At 41.3% G+C, this 22,186-nt stretch overlaps 1 protein-coding gene across 1 annotated transcript; it reads left to right on the top strand.

Annotated features, from left to right (window-relative positions):
* The first annotated feature begins 69 nt into the window (after positions 1-69).
* Positions 70-21,913, top strand: LOC129432820 (B-cell receptor CD22-like). Its single transcript, XM_073875861.1, has 8 exons — positions 70-204; positions 4,287-4,376; positions 4,591-4,944; positions 5,088-5,417; positions 15,553-15,819; positions 17,327-17,590; positions 19,348-19,614; positions 21,567-21,913. The coding sequence occupies exons 2-8, from the start codon at positions 4,331-4,333 to the stop codon at positions 21,911-21,913; spliced, it is 1,875 nt and encodes a 624-aa protein (XP_073731962.1). The 5' UTR covers positions 70-204; positions 4,287-4,330.
* Positions 21,914-22,186: the final 273 nt, after the last annotated feature.

Below are 22,186 nucleotides of genomic sequence, written 5' to 3'. Positions count from 1 at the left end.
GATATAGGAAGTCCTGGAACTCCTTCAATACTGGAGTACATCCGAGGTCAGTTATTATAGTGTAAATTTGTACAGCACAGTTTTACTTAGTCTTAAAACATCAGCAGGTGCGTCAGTACAGAATCAACGGCATCCATGAATTTGTGAGATTTTTACAATCTGCTTTAAGGAAGGATACAGGTTACATCCTTTTTCTCGTTCCTGGTAAGATTTCTTCATTTTTTTCCAGATATTACTTTTAGTAAAGTGCTGTTTACTTTTAATTTTGTTGACCTGTTTGATGGTTACAGTGATGTCATGATCAATTATTTCATTTTAATACACTGGGTTTTAATACACTGCTGAGACAAAAACTTGAACATTTCATTGAACTGACCAACATCATTTGACAACAAATTCAGAAAGTCAGTCTACTCTGACTAACACTAATCCTAAAAACAATCCCCAGATAGAAAGCCACTATTAAAATGTTAGGTAAATGTTAACTATATTAACTTTACAAAGTGATTTGGACCCAACATCATTTTCGTACCCACAAATAATGTTTTATTAAAAATAAATGATAATGAATCAACATTACACTGTGATGTTGATCCAACATAAGATAATGTTGAAATAATGATTTCAACCTAAAACAATATAGTACAGAATGACCCTAAATCAGTGTAACAATGTGATGTTTGTACCCTCAGATAATGTTAAAAATGTACATTTTTCAACAAACATTAATAGTAATGTAACTGAATGAGACTCAATGTTTGGTAAAAACAGTGAAATTACAACCTTATATTAACACAATTAATGATCTAAAAATAAAGTTTCACAAAATGGACAAAAATACTGTACAACCTTTAAAAAAAGTTGTTAATGACTGCAAGTGATCCAAACGTTTGGAAAAAAATTCCCACAAATTCTCACTTAGATAGCCTCTTTACGTTCTCTAAAATCTGAATAACCAGAAGCAAGATAATTTAGTTGATTTAGTACATAAGGTCTGATAGGAATGTTTATATGTTAACCAATATGATTAAATTGCTCAACATAAATATAATGATATATTCATAAGCATAATTTAAGTGCAGTTAACTTCTGTTTATACCACGGGCCTGTGAAATACTTTATTCTGATTGGTTGAGAAATGTTCCCAGGTATGCATTATTTTTCGATAATTGCACACCTAACCTGTCAAATGTATTAAAGAGCACCATCAGATTCACAATGTTACATTTCTTTTGGTGTGTAAGTGTGCATAAGTAAATGTTAAGGATGCAAAAGGTACAAATCCCAAAGTAAACAATGACGTGAGTTATGATTTAACTTAAATATCTTTTCTTGGACTAACACACGAATTGTAGGCAACGGTTTACTTCCTCTGCCTGTTGACGTGGACACGACAGTCATTATCACAATTCGGCCTGCTTCTGACATAAAGCATATGTTTTCATATTAAAAGAATTTACTACTGACTGATCAAACCATAATGTAAGTGCGAGTTTTGAGCAATGCAGAGTAGAACTTCTTTGTCGTTTCTACGATCACAAATGCAGACATCGTTTTATGTGTTAGTATCCTTACCTTACCAATCTGTTACATCCTGTTCAAGCCATGCTGGCAAAGTTGATTGATCAGCTTGGTCGATATTAACTAGTTGTCAGTATTGGGGGAATCAGGGAAGCAGGGCATAGAGGAGCAACAATAATGTACAGTATACGGTATGTGGAAAATAATGTGATTTTTTTAAACCATAAACCACACAAACTCATTGTATTACACCAAGTATACACAAAAACTTTGTTATTAGCAAGCAATAGGTGCTCTTTAAATTGCTCAACATAAATATAATTATATTCATAATCATAATCTTTGCCCTTAGGGACCACAATGGAAAAAAGTCTTTGGGCTTTATTGTGTTATCCCTGACTATTTATGTATTTTAACGTATGACGTAAGTACTGTTTCATATTTTTATATTTAAGTGGTCAAATAAAATCAATCAATCAATCAATCAATCAATCATGCAATCAATCAATCAATCAATCAATCAATCAATCAATCAATCAATTATATTTTTAGTGCAATTAACTTCAATTTATTTATCTAAAATCTATTAATGTTTCAAAGTCTAGGAATGAGAACATATTGTAAACTATATCTTAGCCCAGTGGTTCTCAAACTGGGGGCCGGGGGGCCCAATTTTATGACATTTTATAAAATACATTAATTTATCATGGATTTTGTGTAATTAAATCTAAAAAAATAAGGTTACTTGCCAAGAGCACGGCTTTGTATGCTTTAATATGTTTTGTCTAATTAAAATGTTGATTCAAAGTTAGGTTAACCTTAATATACATTTTGATATTTATATTTATATTTATATTTATATTTATATTTATATTTATATTTATATTTATATTTATATTTATATTTATATTTATATTTATATAAAAAATCGGCACTTATTTTGGCATGACACGTGATGCACACAGGATCTCTCAATGCACAGAAGACATATTTTGAAATTACGAACCACACACATGACAAGCTACATATACGTGTTGTGACGAACTTCGCATTGAGCGCCCTCGAAAAAAGAAGTCACCAGCCGCCACTGATACCTAGATAAGTTGTTCCAGATAAGTTGTGCATCTCAGGTGGTTCAAGTCAAATTAGACTAATGGGAAATACATGTGTTGGACCAAAATGAGCATTTCCCTATTTCAACCATTGTGGGTGTTATTCAACCACTTTACCTGAACTGAAAATTAGACCCCTGAATTTAGGCCACAGTGTATATTGAATTTTTTTAAATTTTATTTATCTTGACTAGAGATGAGTTGTTATAACTGCAGGTGAGTTGTTATAACTTATAAAATTAAGTTGACTTTTCGCAACTATATTTTATAAGTTGTGACAACTCATCTCTGTTGAGTATTTTTTACAGTGTATCAGAAATGGGAACGGCCACTAGTTTCCACTAGAGATGCAGTATACAAACTATAAATCAGTGTTAGCCGCACTTTCATTACCCGTATGTCGGTTTTCCGCAAGGGACAACGGTAAAAAATTTGGAACAAAAATTGAGTAGTTACCGTCCAGAAGTGGCATGATCCTGCCGATCGTCGCATAACGTGACGGCATCACCTTCCGGGATTCCATTTCGTCTATATTCGACGCTGAGGGATTAGCATGAAAGCAACGGAGTTCCCATTTCGTCGATATAGTGACCCATAGGGGCACCCTTCGCGTCTTCATACTGACGCTGAAGGCATTTGAACATGCTTCAGATTTTGACGCCTTGGAGAGTGAGAATGGGTTGCATATTAGATCATCTTTTTCCATTGCTCCAGTGCCACAGTTTTTATTTTAGATGCCCTCCCTTAAGAAGCATTCTTGTTTATAAAACTAATACAATTTAATAATGTTAATAATGTTTTTAACTCAATTTCTGTCATTTCAACAATCTCCTTATTTGGGTACCCACTGAAAGATAATCGGGCTGTTTTTTTGGCCGATTTCCCCCCTTCCGACAATCCTAGCTATGTCCCGATTATCTTGATGGTTTTCAGATGATCTTATTAGATTTTCCCTTGGTGTGAGGTGTGTTAAGAGTGTCCGAACCTGATTGGAAGAACATCAGAGCTGCCACGATATATAAACAAGTTATAGACAAATGCGCCCACGCTCTTGAGATTATCACATGAAATAAAACAATTTCCAATCAGAAAGCAAGATGATGGAAGACGGAAGCAGTCATGGTGCAGCACAAAGTGAAGTTGATGTGGAAAGTGAAAATTGTGAGATTTCACAAAGTAAAATTTCTTCCTGCATATCGTCCGCCATGCTTATTTTGAAGTCTCACGAGATTTTGCGAGATTTCCTGTGTTCACAGTCGAGACTCTGGTTAAAAATCTGTTTGTGTGCTTTGACACATCATGGCACACCACACACTATAGGAGCAAAATGGTTAAATCTAGGATTTTTTATCCTCATGTTTGCGTTCTATCACATTTTGAAAATCTTATAAGATGTAAAAAATGCTGTATCCAGCATTAGTTATTTACTTGATGCATGTCAATAATTCTCTCATATGGAAACACAGTAACATCTCTTCGTGATTGTTTTGAACATGAGAAGCTAGACTGCATTAGTAAGCTAAACATATTAATCCCTGTACAATCATGGGTTCTTAACTATTTGCATATGTAAATACAGCCAAGCGAGTTGTTTTGACCAGGTAGTGTATATGGTTTCACAAAGTTCATTTAGTTATTTATGCATGTCTACAGGTGTGGTTTTCTTTCTAAAGAGCTGATCTTCTTTTATTGAAGAGATGGAGACGGCACAGAAAATCATTCCTTTCATTTTTTTGTTACAAGGTTTGTTCTTTTCTAATCGTATCAAAAACTTATTGTGTAATTCTGAAAACTAAATGTGGTACATGTATGTTTCGTCTGTATACACGAAGCTATATTTTGAAATGAATATCATTCACAATAAATCATATCAAAAGAATTGTTGTGTGTTTACATCAGTGGTTCTCAAACTGGGGGCCGGGGTTATTTTTTGCTTCTCATCATGTTTGTATTGTAGGTGCTTGGTGTGCAGATTTCAATATCAGTATGCCAGGACAAATTGACGCTTTGAGTGGATCCTGCTTTATCATAAACTGCAGATACGAAGTTCAGGACACATATAACAGTTATCTCGATTCCACTACATCGGGATTGTGGTATAAAACTTTGAATGGCGTGCAAACTACAGCATATTACTCCCTCTATCCAAATCAAAATCTTCAAGGGAATATAACTGGAATATTAATGAATAAAGACTGCACCACTATATTTTATAACGTTAACTCAACTTACAAAGGCACATATTTCTTCAGGGTTGACGGTAGACTGAAGTATACCTTTTCACAAAAAAATGCTGTAGTAAATGTGATGGGTAAGTAACTTTAAAGATAAAAATTAGAAATTGATTGTGTATAAAGAATGCAGATTGGTTAAATGGAGAAATAACATATTCATGTTTTCGAAAGTGAATAAAAAATTGATTTTACGTAAGAAATATATCTGTGTGCATTTTAGACTCCCCCTCCATACCCACAGTGCAGATGTTTCAGGATCAGATTGAGGTTCAGGAGGTGTTAGAGGGGAGCTCTATGTGTCTGCGCTGCTCTGCTGAGACTCTCTGCTCCTCTTCTCCACCAACTCTCACATGGAGCTCCACTGACAGACTCCACCTCAATGGGAGCAGCACACTACAGCTTGATCAGCAGAATCAAACTCAGATCACGTCTGACCTTAACTTCACTACAACGTACCTTCAACATGGAGTCACTTTCTTCTGCACTATAACCTACCAGCTACAGCAGAGAAACGCAACAGCACAGAGCAACATCACATTGCGTGTTCTGTGTAAGAGTAAATCACTTTGAACTTGATGATTTTATCATTGTAAACTACAGTACATAGTGATGCTCTGAATTTATTTTCCTTTCAGATGCTCCTAAAAACACATCAGTGTCTGTGTTTCCATCTATCTCTGTACTGGAGGGCAGTTCAGTGACTTTGATCTGCAGCAGTGATGGAAATCCAGCAGTGTTCAACTACACCTGGTACAGACAAAATGGAACACAGCTTCAATTGCTTCAGACTAGATATAATATCACATTCAATGTGACTGATCGTACACAGGCAGGACCCTACTACTGTCAAGCCCAAAACCTATATGGCACCCAAAACACATCAGTGCTGCTGGACATTCAGTGTAAGTTTTAAATGTAAAAATTTTGGGTTTTGTAGCACATTCATTATTTTATTTTGTATGTTGTTTTCTGGTCATATACATGTATATTAGGACTGTCAAAAGATGATATATATTTCCATACTGTCTGGACGTTTAGTTTATTAAATTGTTATAAGCAAGCATCTCGTGTGAGGGCAAAACACAGAGAGATCCCAGTGCAGATGAACAGAAATGTTTATTGAAATAATAATATGAAAAGAGTCAGTAGCACGTCTGGGCGCAAGGTCCACTCCGAGGCAGACGGCAAAAGGCGAGAGCACACACACTGGGCTTGAGAATAACCAAACACATTCGGGCTCCAGCCACACTTAAACGGACGGTGGGTGAGAGGAAGGAGGGCACACACCACAGCGAGGGAGATCCACAACTCGCCTGGGCACAACGCCACACTCGGCAGGTGAGAGAGGTGATCCTGAGGCGGGCAGAGAGAGAGAGAGAGCGTTAGTGCTGCTGAGTGCTGACGGGAGAAGCTGGACAGCTCCCGAGGCGAAGGATCGCCCTGCTGGACAGCGGCAAAGCCGCAGCGTGAATCCTCTGCTCGTAGATGGAGTAAAGCAGTCTTTAATGCGAAGAGAAAGAGCAGAGGACAGCGGAAGATCTCAGTGGCGGGAATCCAATTCTTCCGGGTAGCAGAGGGCACAGACAAAACGGGGAAAACCTTTAAACAGACTAGAATAATTGCTCGACAAGACAGGACAAGAATCTAGACGAGCTAGACACAGGCGACCACATACAAAGACGAATTTGCAACGAGACACAAAACACGCAGGGATTAAATACCAAACCGACTGGCCATCAAAATGAGCTACAGCTGTGAAATGACGCATGTGAAGGAAATCACACTGATGACACCCATGTGAGAGACGTGCATGTGTGAAGCTGTCAACACAAACACAGGGAAACAAAAGCACAGCAGCCAATAAAACCGAATTCATGACAGGACCCCCCCACAACTTCCAGCAGGCGGTCCATGGGAGGGCTCACCTCGTCGCCGACGGAAGTCCTCAATCATGTCACGATCCAAGATGTCCCGGGCCGGTACCCAACACCTCTCCTCCGGACCATAGCCCTCCCAATCCACTAAATACTGGAAACACCTGCCCCGACGACACACATCTAACAAGGACTTAACAGTAAAGATCGGGGAGCCGTCCAAAAGCTGCGGGGTGGGAGCAGAATTAACAGGGTTAAGAGGAGAAAAAACACAGGCTTCAGTTTAGACACATGAAAAACTGGGTGGACCCGACCGAGAGCAGGTGGCAATCTGAGCTTGACTGTCACAGGATTGATAACCTTAACAATGCTGTATGGCCCAAGGAAGCGAGGTGCCAGCTTACGAGAGGGCCCTCGGAGAGGCAGATCCTTGGAAGAAAGCCATACCTTCTGCCCACAGATAAAGCGGGGCGCGGGTCTACAGTGACGATCAGCCGCGGCCTTGGTTCGTCTGGAAGTTTTGAGTAAAGTACTTCTAGCCTTCCTCCAGGTGAATCTGCAACGTCGAATGAAGGAACCGACGGAACCGCTGCATCGGGTTCTTGAGCTGGGAAAAGAGGAGGCTGAAAACCCATGGAAGCCTCAAACGGGGACATGTTAAGGGACGATACAAGCTCGGCGGACATGCTGTGTGTGTTCCTGCATAGAGGGAGAAAAGATGAGAATATCATCTATGTACACAAAGACAAACTTGTTAATCATGTCTCTTAGCACATCCTTAACCAGAGTCTGGAAGACAGAGGGAGCATTTGTGAGCCCGAATGGGAGAACGCAATACTCAAAGTGTCCAATAGGGGTGTTAAATTCTGTCTTCCATTCATCGCTCTCTCTTATGCACAGCAAATGATAGGCATTGCGCAGATCTAATTTGGTGAAGAACCGCGCTCCCTGCAAAAGCTCAAAAGCAGAAGACATTAAAGGAAGAGGGTACCTATTCTTAACAGTAATGTCATTCAAGCCCCTATAATCAATATGGAGGGAGCCGTCCTTCTTTTTAACAAAGAAAAACCCCGCCCCTGCGGGAGCGGTGGAGGGACGGATGAGACCGGCACGTAGAGCATCATTAATGTAATGGTCCATGGCCTCTCTCTCAGGACCAGACAGAGAAAAAAGTCTACCTTTAGGGGGAGAAGTGCTTGGGAGGAGTTTGATAGAACAATCGTATAGCCGGTGGGGAGGAAGGGAGGTGGCCCGGGCTTTACTGAACACCTGACCGATGTCGGCACACTCCGCCGGGAGTCCGGTCAAATCAACCGCCGAAAACTGAGGAAGAGAAGAGACAGAACCCGAAACAGCAGAGCCAAGACAAGACACATGACAAGACTGAGACCAAGCTAAAATGATATTGTGTTGCCAATCAATGTGGGGATTGTGTTGTGCCAACCATGCATGCCCTAAAATGATGGGAGAGAGAGAGGCATGAAGGATGTACAACACAATCTCCTCATGATGATTGCCGGAAATAAAAAGACTTACAGGGGGAGTGGAGTTAGTGATCTGTGCCATCAACTGACCTCTGATGGACCAGACATCTAAAGGAACCTCAAGAGGAACTGCCGGAACACCACAAGCATGAGCCAGATCCTCACTTATAAAAATGCCCTCAGCGCCCGAGTCGAGAAGAACCGTGGTGCGATGTTTGAGGCCAGAGAAGGACAGAGTGACAGGGAGATGAGTCCGTCACCGAGCTTGTTCCCTGAGCGAGGCTGGCCAGATGAGCTGAAGTGGCATCCCCACGAATGGAGCAATCGAAGATTTTTACCATCTCCTCCCAGAACTCCTCAAAAGACTGGCAGCACGGATCCTGGGCGTCCCAAACAGCGGTGCCCCACTGGCGCGCTCTCCCCACCAGCAGAGTGATGACATAGGCGACTCGGGTGCGCTCAGTCGCGTAACGGCGAGGTTGGAGGGCAGATACCAGCGAGCCCTGGGACAGGAACGCCCGGCAGGAAGAAGGTTCGCCATCATAAGGTGGAGGGTTAGCAGTGTCGTGGAATTTTAGCCGCATCAAATAATACTCACTAAGAGTCAAAGTCAAGGATCACACAGACACACTGTCGACAGAATTTTCTTTGTCTGAATTTTATATATTCTGCAGAATAGGCTCTCACCCCCATGGTGCTAGAAGTTTAAAAACCTAAGAGCCCCGATTGCAAGGTTGAACACACATTTATAGTAAGATGCTGAAACATGTGTAGTCATCAGTTTCTACGTCATTTAGAAGATAAGCTTCAATTTGTCAGTGATTAAGAACATAAACAGTTAAACACAAATCTAGTGAAATCATAAAACGTATGTCTTGTTCTCAGTACATGATGTTTAAGTCCTTGGACATTGTACTTTGTTCAGAAGACAGAAAGAGCATAATTCTGTACGTTAGCAGAAAAACATGATCTCCATATGAATCACAATTTATGAGCTTATGATTGTAATTAAAAAATGAAAAATAGGATGAAAAATAAAACATAATTATATGAAAATAAAAGCATAATAAAAGTCCTCCACTACAGCAGCATGGGGCTCCGTGTCGGGGGGTGACGAATCCGATAGAGGCGAGAGGAGAGCTCGTTCATGCGAGCGGACAAATCATCCACCTCCTGGGCTGTTGTAGTGAGCTGCACAGTGTGTTGACCCAGCCAGACTCCCTGCTGGGCGAGTGCAGAACGAACAGAATCAGCATCTGCGGGATCCATGTGTGCAAGTTCGTTCTGTTAGGCAAAAAACACAGAGAGATCCCAGTGCAGATTAACAGAAATGTTTATTTAAATAATAATAAAAGAGAGTCAGTGGCAAGTCTGTGCGCAAGTGCCACTCCGAGGCAGACGGCAAAAGGAGGAGAGCACACACACTGGGCTTGAGAGATAACCAAACATGTCCGGGCTCCAGCCACACTTAAACGGACGGTGGGAGAGAGGAAGGAGAGCGCACGACACAGTGAGGGAGATCCACAACTCGCCTGGGCACAACGCCACACTCGGCAGGCGAGAGGAGTGATCCTGAGGCAGGCAGAGAGAGAGAGAGAGAGAGAGAGAGAGCGCGTTAGTGGTGCTGAGTGCTGACGGGAGAAGCTGGACAGCTCCCGAGGTGAAGGACCGCCCTGCTGGACAGCTGGACAGCCACAAGGGCACAGACAAAACAGGGAAAACCTTTAAGCAAACTAGAAATATTACTCGACAAGACATGACATGAATCTAGACGAGCTAGACATGGGCGAGCACATACAAAGACGAACTTGCAACGAGACACAAAACACGCAGGGATTAAATACCAACCGATTGACCATCAAAATGAGCTACAGCTCTGAAATGACGCACGTGAAGAAAATCACCCTGATGACACCCAAGTGAGAGACGCGCACGTGTGAAGCTGTCAACACAAAACACAAACACAGGGAAACAAAAGCACAGCTGTAACGTAGTGCCTCCTGTGTCCCTGTGTTCTGTTATTCTTGTGTTTTGTTATAGTTGTGTTTTGGTTTATGCTTTGTCTCTGTGTACCTGTGTTTAACCTGTGTTCATGTATACCCTTATTCCTAGTTGTATCTCCCTGTGTTAATTAGTGTCTCCGCCCCCTTGTTAGTAACCATGGATATTCATTGTGATCATGCTTTTCCCCTTGTGTGTTGTCTTGGTTACTGATTGTTTCTGCATTGTCATTGGTCTTAGTCATTCATATATACCCTGCTTGTTCATTCTGTGTTTGTGGATTGTTAAATGATGTCGCTTGTCCCTTGTGTTCCCTGGATTATGGTTTTTGTCATTTTTACACTTTCTTATTTATAATAAACTGCACTTGGATCCGTACCTTGCCTCAACTTGTCTCACCCGTGACAGAACAATCCACCATTAAGGATCCAGCAGCAATTCCTCGTTCCTGTGATTTCCCAAGTTCCCTGGTGTGTTCCCTGTGTCCCTATGCTCCGTCTCAGCAGTGTCCGAGTGCACGTTTCACCCCCCACCACGGAGGAAGAATGGTGGAATGCACTCGCCAACCTGACTTCCCTCCGGCAACAGGGGCAACCTGTTCGCTGTTTGGCGCAGACTTTCTGGTCACTTTCGCGTGGCCTGGACCTCAGTGACTCTGAACTGAAAAACTATTTTAATGAATGTCTCGATGAACCTGTGCCGCAGCAAGAGGTGGACGAGCTGCGTATACTGGATTTCTGGGGCTTCGTTGGTTACCTGCAGAACCGTAGCCGATGGAATTTGTGGGAGTTCCCCGCCGAAAGACCCGCGGAGACTGAAAAATCACTTGAGCCAGTCATCAGGAAGCCAGCGCATTGCTCACGTCATCGGCAACGGAGGAAGAGACCCAAGGCCGAGCAATCCGCTGTAAGCACGGACGCTGTTCTCTCGAGTTCTGTTTCCCCTGTGTCAGCGTCCGCGCACAAGATGGCCGCTACGTCATCCCACTCCATGCCTCAGTTCGCTACTGTTAATCCATCCCCAGTTTTCGAGTTTGCCACAACCATACCAGTTCCGATTCGTCAGAAAGCCACCATCATCACCGTTCCAGTAGTTAAAGGTGCCGTAGTAACACCCACACCCATTCTCAAAATGGCTCCCATACCCGAACAGACTCATAAAATGACTGCCACACCCACTCCTCTTCACCAAACTGATTTAACAAACTCTCCAGCACTGCCACGGTTTCAATGTTTAATCACCAGTCTGATGGACAAACCATTAGTATCTGTACGGGTGGCTGGGGTGCCCCGTCCTGTGGTTTCCAGCCCTGTGGTGTCTGAGGTTCCTTCAACTGAGTCGATTGAATCCACTGAGTCATCTGAGTCATCTGAATCCACTGAGTCATCTGAGTCCCTTGAATTTTCTGAGTCCCCTGTGCCCTCTGTGCCGAGTGAGTTCCCTGTGCCGAGTGAATCCTCTGAATCTCCCGAGTCCTCTGAGCCGAGTGAATCTCCCGAGTCCTCTGAGCCGAGTGAATCTCCCGAGTCCTCTGAGCCGAGTGAATCTCCCGAGTCCTCTGAGCCGAGTGAATCTCCCGAGTCCTCTGAGCCGAATGAATCTTCCGAGTCCCCCGATTCCCATGAATCTTCCGAGTCCCCCAACTCCCATGAATCTTCCGAATCCCCCGATTCCCATGAATCTTCCGAGTTCCCCGATTCCCATGAATCTTCCGAGTTCCCCGAGTCTTCTGATTCCCCTGAGCCGAGTGAGTCTTCTGTGTCTTCTAAGTCCCCTGATTCCCCTGAGTCTTCTGATTCCCCTGAGCCGAGTGAGTCTTCTGATTCCCCTGAGCCGAGTGAGTCTTCTGATTCCCCTGAGCCGAGTGAGTCTTCTGATTCCCCTGAGCCGAGTGAGTCTTCTGATTCCCCTGAGCCGAGTGAGTCTTCTGATTCCCCTGAGCCGAGTGAGTCATCTGTGCCGTTTGAGTCCCCTGCGCCTCATTGGTATGCTAGTGTGGTCACCCCGAAGCTCCAAAGACTTTCTATGGTCACCAAAACTATGGCCAGTTCTGAACTCACCGTCTGTACCAAGATGGCTGTCCCCAAGCTCCTGGCCCTCACTGTCTGGTCCATAATGACTGTAATTGTACTCACTGCCCCGTCTAACCAGGCCCAGAGGGCCTCTCTCTGTTCTCCTCTACCCAGGTTCCTGGTACCACCAGCACCACCCTGGTATCCAGTCCCTCTCTGGGCTCTGCCGGCTCCGCCCTGGGTTCCTGACCTGTCCAGGCTTCTTGCCCTGCCGGCTCCACCCTGGGTTCCTGCTCTGCCGGCTCCGCCTTGGGTTCCCGCTCTGCCGGCTCCGCCCTGGTTGCCAGTTCTGTCGGCTCCTCCCAGGTCCCAGTCTCCCCCTTTGGCTCCGCCTGCGGCTCCTCCTTGGTCCCGGTCTCCGCCTGCGGCTCCTCCTTGGTCCCTGTCTCCGCCTGCGGCTCCTCCTTGGTCCCTGTCTCCGCCTGCGACTCCGCCTTGGTCCCTGACTCCGCCTGCGACTCCGCCTTGGTCCCTGTCTCCGCCTGCGGCTCCGCCGTGGTCCCTGTTTCCGCCTGCGGCGCCGCCTTGGTCCCTGTTTCCGCCTGCGGCTCCGCCCTGGCCCTTAGACTTTCATGGGCTTGGCCCACCAACCCACCCCCCGGTCCACCGCCCTACCACCGCCCACCAGGACTTTTGTACTTGGGGGTTCTTGTTTCTGGTGGGCGTCTGGAAGCCGCCCTTTTGAGGGGGGGCTATGTAACGTAGTGCCTCCTGTGTCCCTGTGTTCTGTTATTCTTGTGTTTTGTTATAGTTGTGTTTTGGTTTATGCTTTGTCTCTGTGTACCTGTGTTTAACCTGTGTTCATGTATACCCTTGTTCCTAGTTGTATCTCCCAGTGTTAATTAGTGTCTCCGCCCCCTTGTTTGTTACCATGGATATTCATTGTGATCATGCTTCTCCCCTTGTGTGTTGTCTTGGTTACTGATTGTTTCTGCATTGTCATTGGTCTTAGTCATTCATATATACCCTGCTTGTTCATTCTGTGTTTGTGGATTGTTAAATGATGTTGCTCGTCCCTTGTGTTCCCTGGATTATGGTTTTTGTCATTTTTACACTTTCTTATTTATAATAAACTGCACTTGGATCCGTACCTTGCCTCAACTTGTCTCACCCGTGACAACAGCAGCCAATAAAACCGAATTCATGACACTCGGTGAATGAATAAATTAATGAATTTAAGAAAAATGTTATTTAGGTATATTTTTTATTTACATTTATAATATAAAATATATCAGAATATTTCTATAAATATACACGTAAATGTTTCTTAAATACAAACATTAATGTGTGTGTAAACATTAATTAAACATTAATGTGTGTGTAAACATTAATTAAACATTAATGTGTGTGTACATTATTGTGTGTGTATAAACAACCCAGCATTTTTTGGTGCAGTGTATACATTTTAAAAGGATCTTTTGACAGCAATAAAATATAATATAAATAACTATGTTTTTAGTGGTGTATAAAGACCTTATGTAATTAACTGTAAAAATGACCCAAATAATGGGTTGTTTTAACCCAACTGCTGGGTTATTGTTAATCACCTGACGTTGGGGTTAGAGTTTGTTTAGGTAAGGATGTCATTTTATGTAAATCTAACCCTAAACTGAAGCGACAATGGTAAGAAATTAGGACAAAAAAGTTGAGTAACCAATACACAACAGTGACACAAACAGAAAGCGTGACATGCTCACGCTCAAACGCGGCAAAGCGTGACATTTTCACGCTGGTCCATGCGTGAAATAGTCACGCAATTTCCTGATACTGGGTTGATATATAAGTGCACCCTGGATTTGGGAATCAGTTTCTTGACATAATATGTAACTGTCTCATTGGGTATAAAGACTTGTTCTTCCTAACTCAATCTTTATCTCTTTTTTGTTAGTTCCCCCTAAAAACACATCAATATCAGTGATGCCATCCAGCACTGTGTTAGAGGGCAATCCAGTGACTCTGAACTGCAGCAGTGAGGCAAATCCACCAAACAACTACACCTGGTACAGAGACATTGGAGGACGGCTTCAACTGATTCAGACTGGATTTAATCTCTTCTACAGCGCAATTAATCGCACACAGAGCGGACGGTACTACTGTGTAGCTCAAAACAAGTATGGACAACAAAACTCATCAGTTTTACTGGATATTCAGTGTGAGTATAAAGAAAGCACAGTACATATTAAACAACCCAGAAAAATGGCACAGCAGCATCCAAATATATTCCACTTATTGATTATTAAGTCTCTAGCTGTATTCTTTAAAGGTGCAGTGTATACATTTTAAAAGTATCTTTGACAGCAATAAAATATAATATAAATAACTATTTTCAGTGGTGTATAAAGACATTACATAATTAACTGTATTTTTTAAATAACCTTAGAATGAGCCGTTTTTGTCTACAAACACTGCAGGTCCCCATACATGTAAGCCGCCATTTTGCACCGCCATGTTTCTACAGTAGCCCTAAATGGACAAACTACTCTACAGAGCACATTTGTCACTACGTTGTCTCAGATGATGACATGTCTATCCTGTGATGGCTATCGTAGCTGCTCTATGTGCTTCAAAAGGGAGGGGTGCAGTTATCTCGTCAATTATGAGTTAATATTTAGCTGATAAATATGCCTTTCTGGACAAATTTCAAAGTGAAATCCACTTTTATCCACTAGATGGCGCCAAACTGAATTTATCAAAAACAGAAGTTAAAAAGATTTGATGATTTATTTTAACTGCCTTTATGTTTGATATTCATTCTGAGTCTAATCTCTAACATAAATTGCTTTACAAAAACGCAATTTTTTAACTTTTTGCTCAAAATGTTGTATTTTTGAAGATAAATATCCATATTTCAGAAGGTTAAATTAAGTGGAAAAAGTAAATATATAATGAAACGTTTTTCCCCATTTTGTTTGTTTGTTTGTTTGTCTATTGTTTGTTTGAAAGCAGAGGGTGTGTTCTTTCATTTGATATATTTGTATGTTTATATATTTATAGAAGATAATTTTTCCTGCAAGGAATTTTGTGAAACTTTTGTTAAAATCATAAAAATGCGGGTGGGCAACTTTTCTCAAAAAGGCTGGGGGTGAATGAGTTAATGTAATCTGACTATGTGAAGCAGACACGGCCAATGGTATAATATAGATGACAGTTTCATAAAGAAAACTGTAATTACAAAATCATTCACTTTGAACTTGATGATTTTATCATTGTAAACTACAGTACATAGTGATGCTCTGAATTTATTTTCCTTTCAGATGCTCCTAAAAACACATCAGTGTCTGTGTTTCCATCTAACTCTGTACTGGAGGGCAGTTCAGTGACTTTGATCTGCAGCAGTGATGGAAATCCAGCAGTGTCCAACTACACCTGGTACAGACAAAATGGAACACAGCTTCAATTGCTTCAGACTAGATATAATATCACATTCAATGTGACTGATCGTACACAGGCAGGACCCTACTACTGTCAAGCCCAAAACCTATATGGCACCCAAAACACATCAGTGCTGCTGGACATTCAGTGTAAGTTTTAAATGTAAAATTTTGGGGTTTTGTAGCACATTCATTATTTTATTTTGTATGTTGTTTTCTGGTCATATACATACATGTATATTAGGACTGTCAAAAGATGATATATATTTCCATACTGTCTGGACGTTTAGTTTATTAAATTGTTATAAGCAAGCATCTCGGTGAATGAATAAATGAATAATTTTAAGAAAAATTTTATTTAGGTATATTTACATTTATAATATAAAATATATCAGAATATTTATATAAATATACACGTAAATGTTTCTTAAATACAAACATTAATGTGTGTGTGTGTGTATATAGACTGTGATGGGGGGCCGGATCAGCTATATAACATAGAATTGTATGACCCAGACCAAAATGACCACCAGCAGGCCCCCACTGCCAGCTCTGTGACAGTTATCTGCACGTGCGTTGTCTGTCACTGCTTGATCACAAGCATGTCGGGTGACGAAAATTCGTCAAATGTAGTTAATTTTATAACTAAATATAATTTTTTAACTTAAAAAAATCAACAAAATACAAGATAAGAACATGTTTTTACTTTCCAAAAAACAATTACAAAAATAAAATTGCCTCATAGGGCCGGCTCAAGTAGTGGGGGGCAGAGGGGCCGGTCAAAGGGGGGTGGCGGGCCTGAGTCGGCCCGCGGGCCTTCGTTTAGTGACCCATGCTCTAAAAAATGCTGGGTTGTTTTTAACCCAGGGCTGGGTAACTATTGGACAGAACACATTGCTGGGTTAAAATGACCCAAATAATGGGTTGTTTTAACCCAACTGCTGGGTTATTGTTAATCAACCAGGTTGAAACATTATTTGGGTCATTATTTAAGGGAGTATGATTGCGCTGTGCTGTCAATCACTTTCTTTCTCTATTGCATCAGGCTCCGTCAGCCATCGTGGGTGAGGCCTGCAATGTGACACCACATTGCTGAGAAAATAAAAACAGCTTGATCTATGAGAATGTTGAAGTTATATGGGGATTTTAAGGGTACGCTTACATTATCCTAATTCCCCAAAGCCTGGTTCCTTTGACTAGTGTGATCACTCTGTACCGTGCCCGGTTTGGTTAATCTCTGGCTTGCATAGGTGGGCACTTGGGATCACGTGCAGTGCCATCGCAAATCATGTCAGAGCGTGGTTCAAAAGGAGAGACGTTAATTGTGCGACCACTCACCTTCACATACCTTCGTAAAAACCCTCTGATGCGCCCAGCAGTGTTATGTGAATGTCTAAGCTGCATGCGTGACAGAGGACTGTGTGTCCTTGCACACCAAACGACTAAAAAATACATAACATTACAGATCGGTCAAAGTACAGTGTGACTGTGTGCTTCTGGGGGAGTAGCGAGGGGGGACAATGGCGCTTGGGTTGGGTTAGGTATATATGAGTGCGCCCTGGATTTGGGAATCAGTTTCTTGACATAATATGTAACTGTCTCATTGGGTATAAAGACTTGTTCTTCCTAAATCAATCTTTATCTTTTTTTTTGTTAGTTTCCCCTAAAAACACATCAATATCAGTGATGCCATCCAGCACTGTGTTAGAGGGCTATCCAGTGACTCTGAACTGCAGCAGTGAGGCAAATCCACCAAACAACTACACCTGGTACAGAGACATTGGAGGACGGCTTCAACTGATTCAGACTGGATTGAATCTCTCCTACAGCGCAATTAATCGCACACAGAGCGGACGGTACTACTGTGTAGCTCAAAACAAGTATGGACAACAAAACTCATCAGTTTTACTGGATATTCAGTGTGAGTACAAAGAAAGCACAGTACATCTTATTAAACAACCCAGAAAAATGGCACAGAAGCATCCAAATATATTCCAATTATTGATTATTAAGTCTCTATTTTAAAAGGATGTTTTGACAGCAATAAAATATAATATAGATAACTATGTTTTTAGTGGTGTATAAAGACCTTATGTAATTACCTTAGAATGAGCCGTTTTTGTCTACAAACACAGCAGGTCGCCCTACATGTAAGCCGCCATTTTGCACCGCCATGTTTCTACAGTAGCCCTATATGGACAAACTGCTCTACAGAGCGCATTTGTCACTACGTTGTCTCAGATGATGACATGTCTATCCTGTGACGGCTATCGTAGCTGCTCTATGTGCTTCAAAAGGGAGGGGTGCAGTTCGCATCCTCACCACTAGATGCAGCTAAAATCTACACACTGCACCTTTAATGTAATCTGGCTATGTGAAGCAGATACGGCCAATGGTATAATACAGATGAGAGTTTCATAAAGAAAACTGTAATTACAAAATCATTTATTTGGCTATTCTTATATATTATAACCATGTTATACGTTGGCATCTTCAATGTTGTCAGTCACTCTGCCTACAACCTGCAAAAATGGACTCTTTGCATTTTATCAACCAGCTTCTTGCCGTATCATCAGGTTGCTTTTTAATAATTTAAGTTTAAGAATTCACGTCTATTCTATTATTCCAGGTCCTCCACTTCCAAAACATTTTTTAAACTGTCAGGAAATACTAAACATTTTCAATGCGATTAAGCTTATCATTGCAGCACTATAATCATATTAAAATGTGGCGTATTTTAATTGCAATACACGGCCATGTTAACACTTTAATCGCATCTATGAAGTGCGCATGTGTTTTTGTCACGCATCTTAAGCATTAATCTTCCGTCTCAAATGACTTGAATTTCACATGCGAATGAAGCGAGTAAACTCAAAGTTTCAAGCATTCAACTATGCGCGAATAGCGCGTTTTTGCAGCCTCTACCACCGCTGGTGTGAATGCACCATTACTGTGGGTTCACACCAGCTGCGTTTGAGGCATCAAATTTGCGTCTACCGCATCTAGTTTGCCGCTTGAACATTTTGAGTTTACTCGCTTCATTTGCGTGTAAAAAATTCTATGCAATACAAATTAATGGCAATTTGTACATTTTCACGAGGTGGTATTAGAGGTGACATTTTTGTACGATTTGTTGTCTACCTCTGACAGCATTGCAACGTTACAGCACACTCTAATGCTGCGTTCACACCAGCCGCGAATGAGGTGGAATCGCATGTACCTCCCCGCACTAAATGCCTCATTTGTGCCGCGAGACCTACAGACACGCGTCAACGCATCTTCACATTGACTTAACATTGAAATCACTCACGCTTGATGCCTCTACAGTGACTGGTGTGAACGCAATGTCACTTCTATTACCACCTCGTGAAAAACGTACAAATGGCCATTAAATTGTGTTGCATGTACTATATGTAACTGTTCAGTGGAAAATCCCGACCATATCAATCTCCTATTGTTGTTTATCAAATGTATTTTAGGTTCATGCTGCTTTGAAAACTAGCAATTTGTAGGCCAACCCTTACAACTAATTTTTACTGCTGGATGTCAACCTGTTATGAATCTCTGCTGTCGCTATACATAATGCTGATTTGTTTGGACATTAGTTTACTAACTGGCAGAGGGAAAATAAAGACAAGCTAGTCCTTCATAAATTAATCTTTACATTTTCCTTCTCAGACCCCCCTAACGGCACTTCAATATCAGTGTCCCCTTCCAGTACTATTTTAGAGGGCAATCCAGTAAGTATGAACTGCAGCAGTAATGGATATCCAGCAGTGGTCAACTACACCTGGTACAGAGCGAATGGAGGACAGCTTCAACTACTTCAGACTGGAAATAATCTCACCATCAACGTAACTACTGCTGCACAAAGAGGCTGGTACTACTGTGTGGCTCAAAACAAATATGGTCAACAAAATACATCGATTTTACTGGATGTTCTCTGTGAGTATAGCTCCACATTTTCTAATGCACATTCCCCACATGCCATGCAATGTTTTAATGCTGCACTCTCAGAAGAAATGGTACCAAAGTTGTAACAAAAGTAACAAAGGGTTCAATATGACGCCTGTTAATGCATTGCTAAAACTGCATTGGACTACATTACATCGCCGTTCCTAAATCTTAAAAAGCCTGTTATATGCCCTGATAAAGGAGCGTGCCGCGAGTGACAAGCAAACAGCCAATAACAAGTGTTGCTGTGGGGTTTGTTTGCGCCATCACCATGTAACAGGAAAATCACGAAAACATGTAACAATGGGTTGATAGGTGCACTGGAACAATCCTTCCTAAAATGCATTAAACTTTTGTTTACAAAGATGTGAAACTCACCGAGTGGTCAGGGGTGTTCACTGGTATGCTCACACAAAAATCGCTGCAAAAGATGCTTTCCAACAGGTGTTTTAGCATTCGTTGTTAACTTGTGGACCTATTTTTCCAAACGCCTCACACCCGTACATTCTTCCGCTGAGAGCTTGGTGGCGCTACTAATCTGCCATTGCCAATTGCAAGAATAGAAACAAAGTTCCCGGAGCGGAGTAATACCGTACCTCACAGCACATCTAATACAAGTCAATGGAGTTGGCAAAAACTACGATAAAACCTGTTGGAATGCGTATTTTGCAGCGATTTTTGTGTGAGCATACCAGTGAACACCCCTGACCACTCTGTGAGTTTCATGTCTTTGTAAACGAAAGTTTAATGCATTTTAGGAAGGGTTGTTCCAGTGCACCTATCAACCCGGGTGAAACACAAACACCCAAAAATTCTCGGGGGAGCCGCATATGTCGAAATTTCAGTCAAAACCGTTCTATTTCATCGCAAACAATCTGAAAACAGGACTTTAAGTGTAAAATACCAAACTTGTCCTTTAACGTAACAGCGAGAAGTGAAGCCACTGCAGAGTTCGAGCGGCCATCTTGGTATGCCCAAACAGCAGAGGGCGTCATTTACTTACACTGAAAATCTTTTTTTTGAGTTTACGGTTTACAGTTTACAACGTATCAGTAAAGAATAATTTTTAGGAATGTTATTTGCAATGTTTATGTTTTAATCGAGCAGGATAAGGGATTTGTAGAAAACATTAAGTGTGTCTGTTGCATTCTGTTGACACAGGTGTAAATAAAGTTTTATGACATTAAGTGCAGACACGGTCAGTGTTATTTGTAAAGAAGATTTTTTATTCTAAGGCTTTTTATTAGCATAGTGGCATCGAAATTGGGTTTTGTTATTATATTGTTATTATTATAGTGTTATTATATTATATTGCAAAACCAGCAAATGATTGCATGCACATGCAGTACTTAATGCATGATTATTTATTAAGATTTTAGAATGAGCAGGTTTGTGATTAATAATGCATATGCTGCGTTCTGTCTGCTGATCTGATACTGTAATGAAGATGAATTTATAGTAACTCACTGTTTAAAAAGTAAAATGTACAACTTTAAATAAATAATTGTGTACATGCTTAAGACGTTTGCGTTTTAATAATGTACAGAGAGACTTCAGATATAAAAACGCAGACTGGTAAAGTACAGTTTAATCAATAACAATCTGATAACGTCCTATTAATATAATGGAATGTTTGGGCATACCAATATGGTGGCGTGGTGGCTTCACAATTGTAACCTCATGAGCAATCCAGTAATTTATATAGATCAGTGGTTCAGATCGCTAGCGTCTTTTATTTAACAAAAGCAATTGTTTAATTAAAATGAAACAGAATATGAAAATGGCATCTACTCCAGTAAATGATTGGGGGAACACCCACCCACATTTTATTTACTTTTGACGCCCATGGTTTCTAGTAGTTACTGCTAACATAATATGTAACTCTCTAAGTGGGTATAAAGACTAGCTAGTTCTTCCTAAATCAATATTTTCTTTTTTGTTAGTTTCCCCTAAAAACACATCAATATCAGGGATTCCATCCAGCACTGTGTTAGAGGGCTATCCAGTGACTCTCAACTGCAGCAGTGAGGCAAATCCACCAAACAACTACACCTTGTACAGAGACATTGGAGGACGGCTTCAAATGATTCAGACTGGATATAATTTCTTCTACAACGTAACATATCGCGCACAGAGTGGACGGTACTACTGTGTAGCTCAAAACAAGTATGGACAACAAAACTCATCCGTTTTACTGGATATTCAGTGTGAGTACAAAGACAGCAAAGTACATCTTATTGAACAACCCAGAAAAATGTTTGACGATTTTAATCGCAATTCACAGTACTAACTGAAGTGCACATGCCTGTGACACGCACCTTACACATGAATTTGTAGTAAACTTGATATTAGAAAGTTTCCCTAAACTCTGTCAACATGACTGCAGTCTTCCTTTATCCAGAAACACTGGAGTCATATAAACATTTTACTGTGATTAAGTCCTTACTCTGATTATTGGAAAAATTACATTATTGGTGTAGATATAAATGTAGTCAATGTTAGCATCCGTTAATTTTAAGAGTAGGAAAAATTTAAGTAATTATTTTTGAGATATTTTCATTTT

The sequence above is a fragment of the Misgurnus anguillicaudatus genome, chromosome 1 (genome assembly GCF_027580225.2).
Source record: "Misgurnus anguillicaudatus chromosome 1, ASM2758022v2, whole genome shotgun sequence".
NCBI classification, from domain to species: Eukaryota; Metazoa; Chordata; class Actinopteri; order Cypriniformes; family Cobitidae; genus Misgurnus; species Misgurnus anguillicaudatus.
This window is presented reverse-complemented; position numbering and strand designations above follow the sequence as displayed.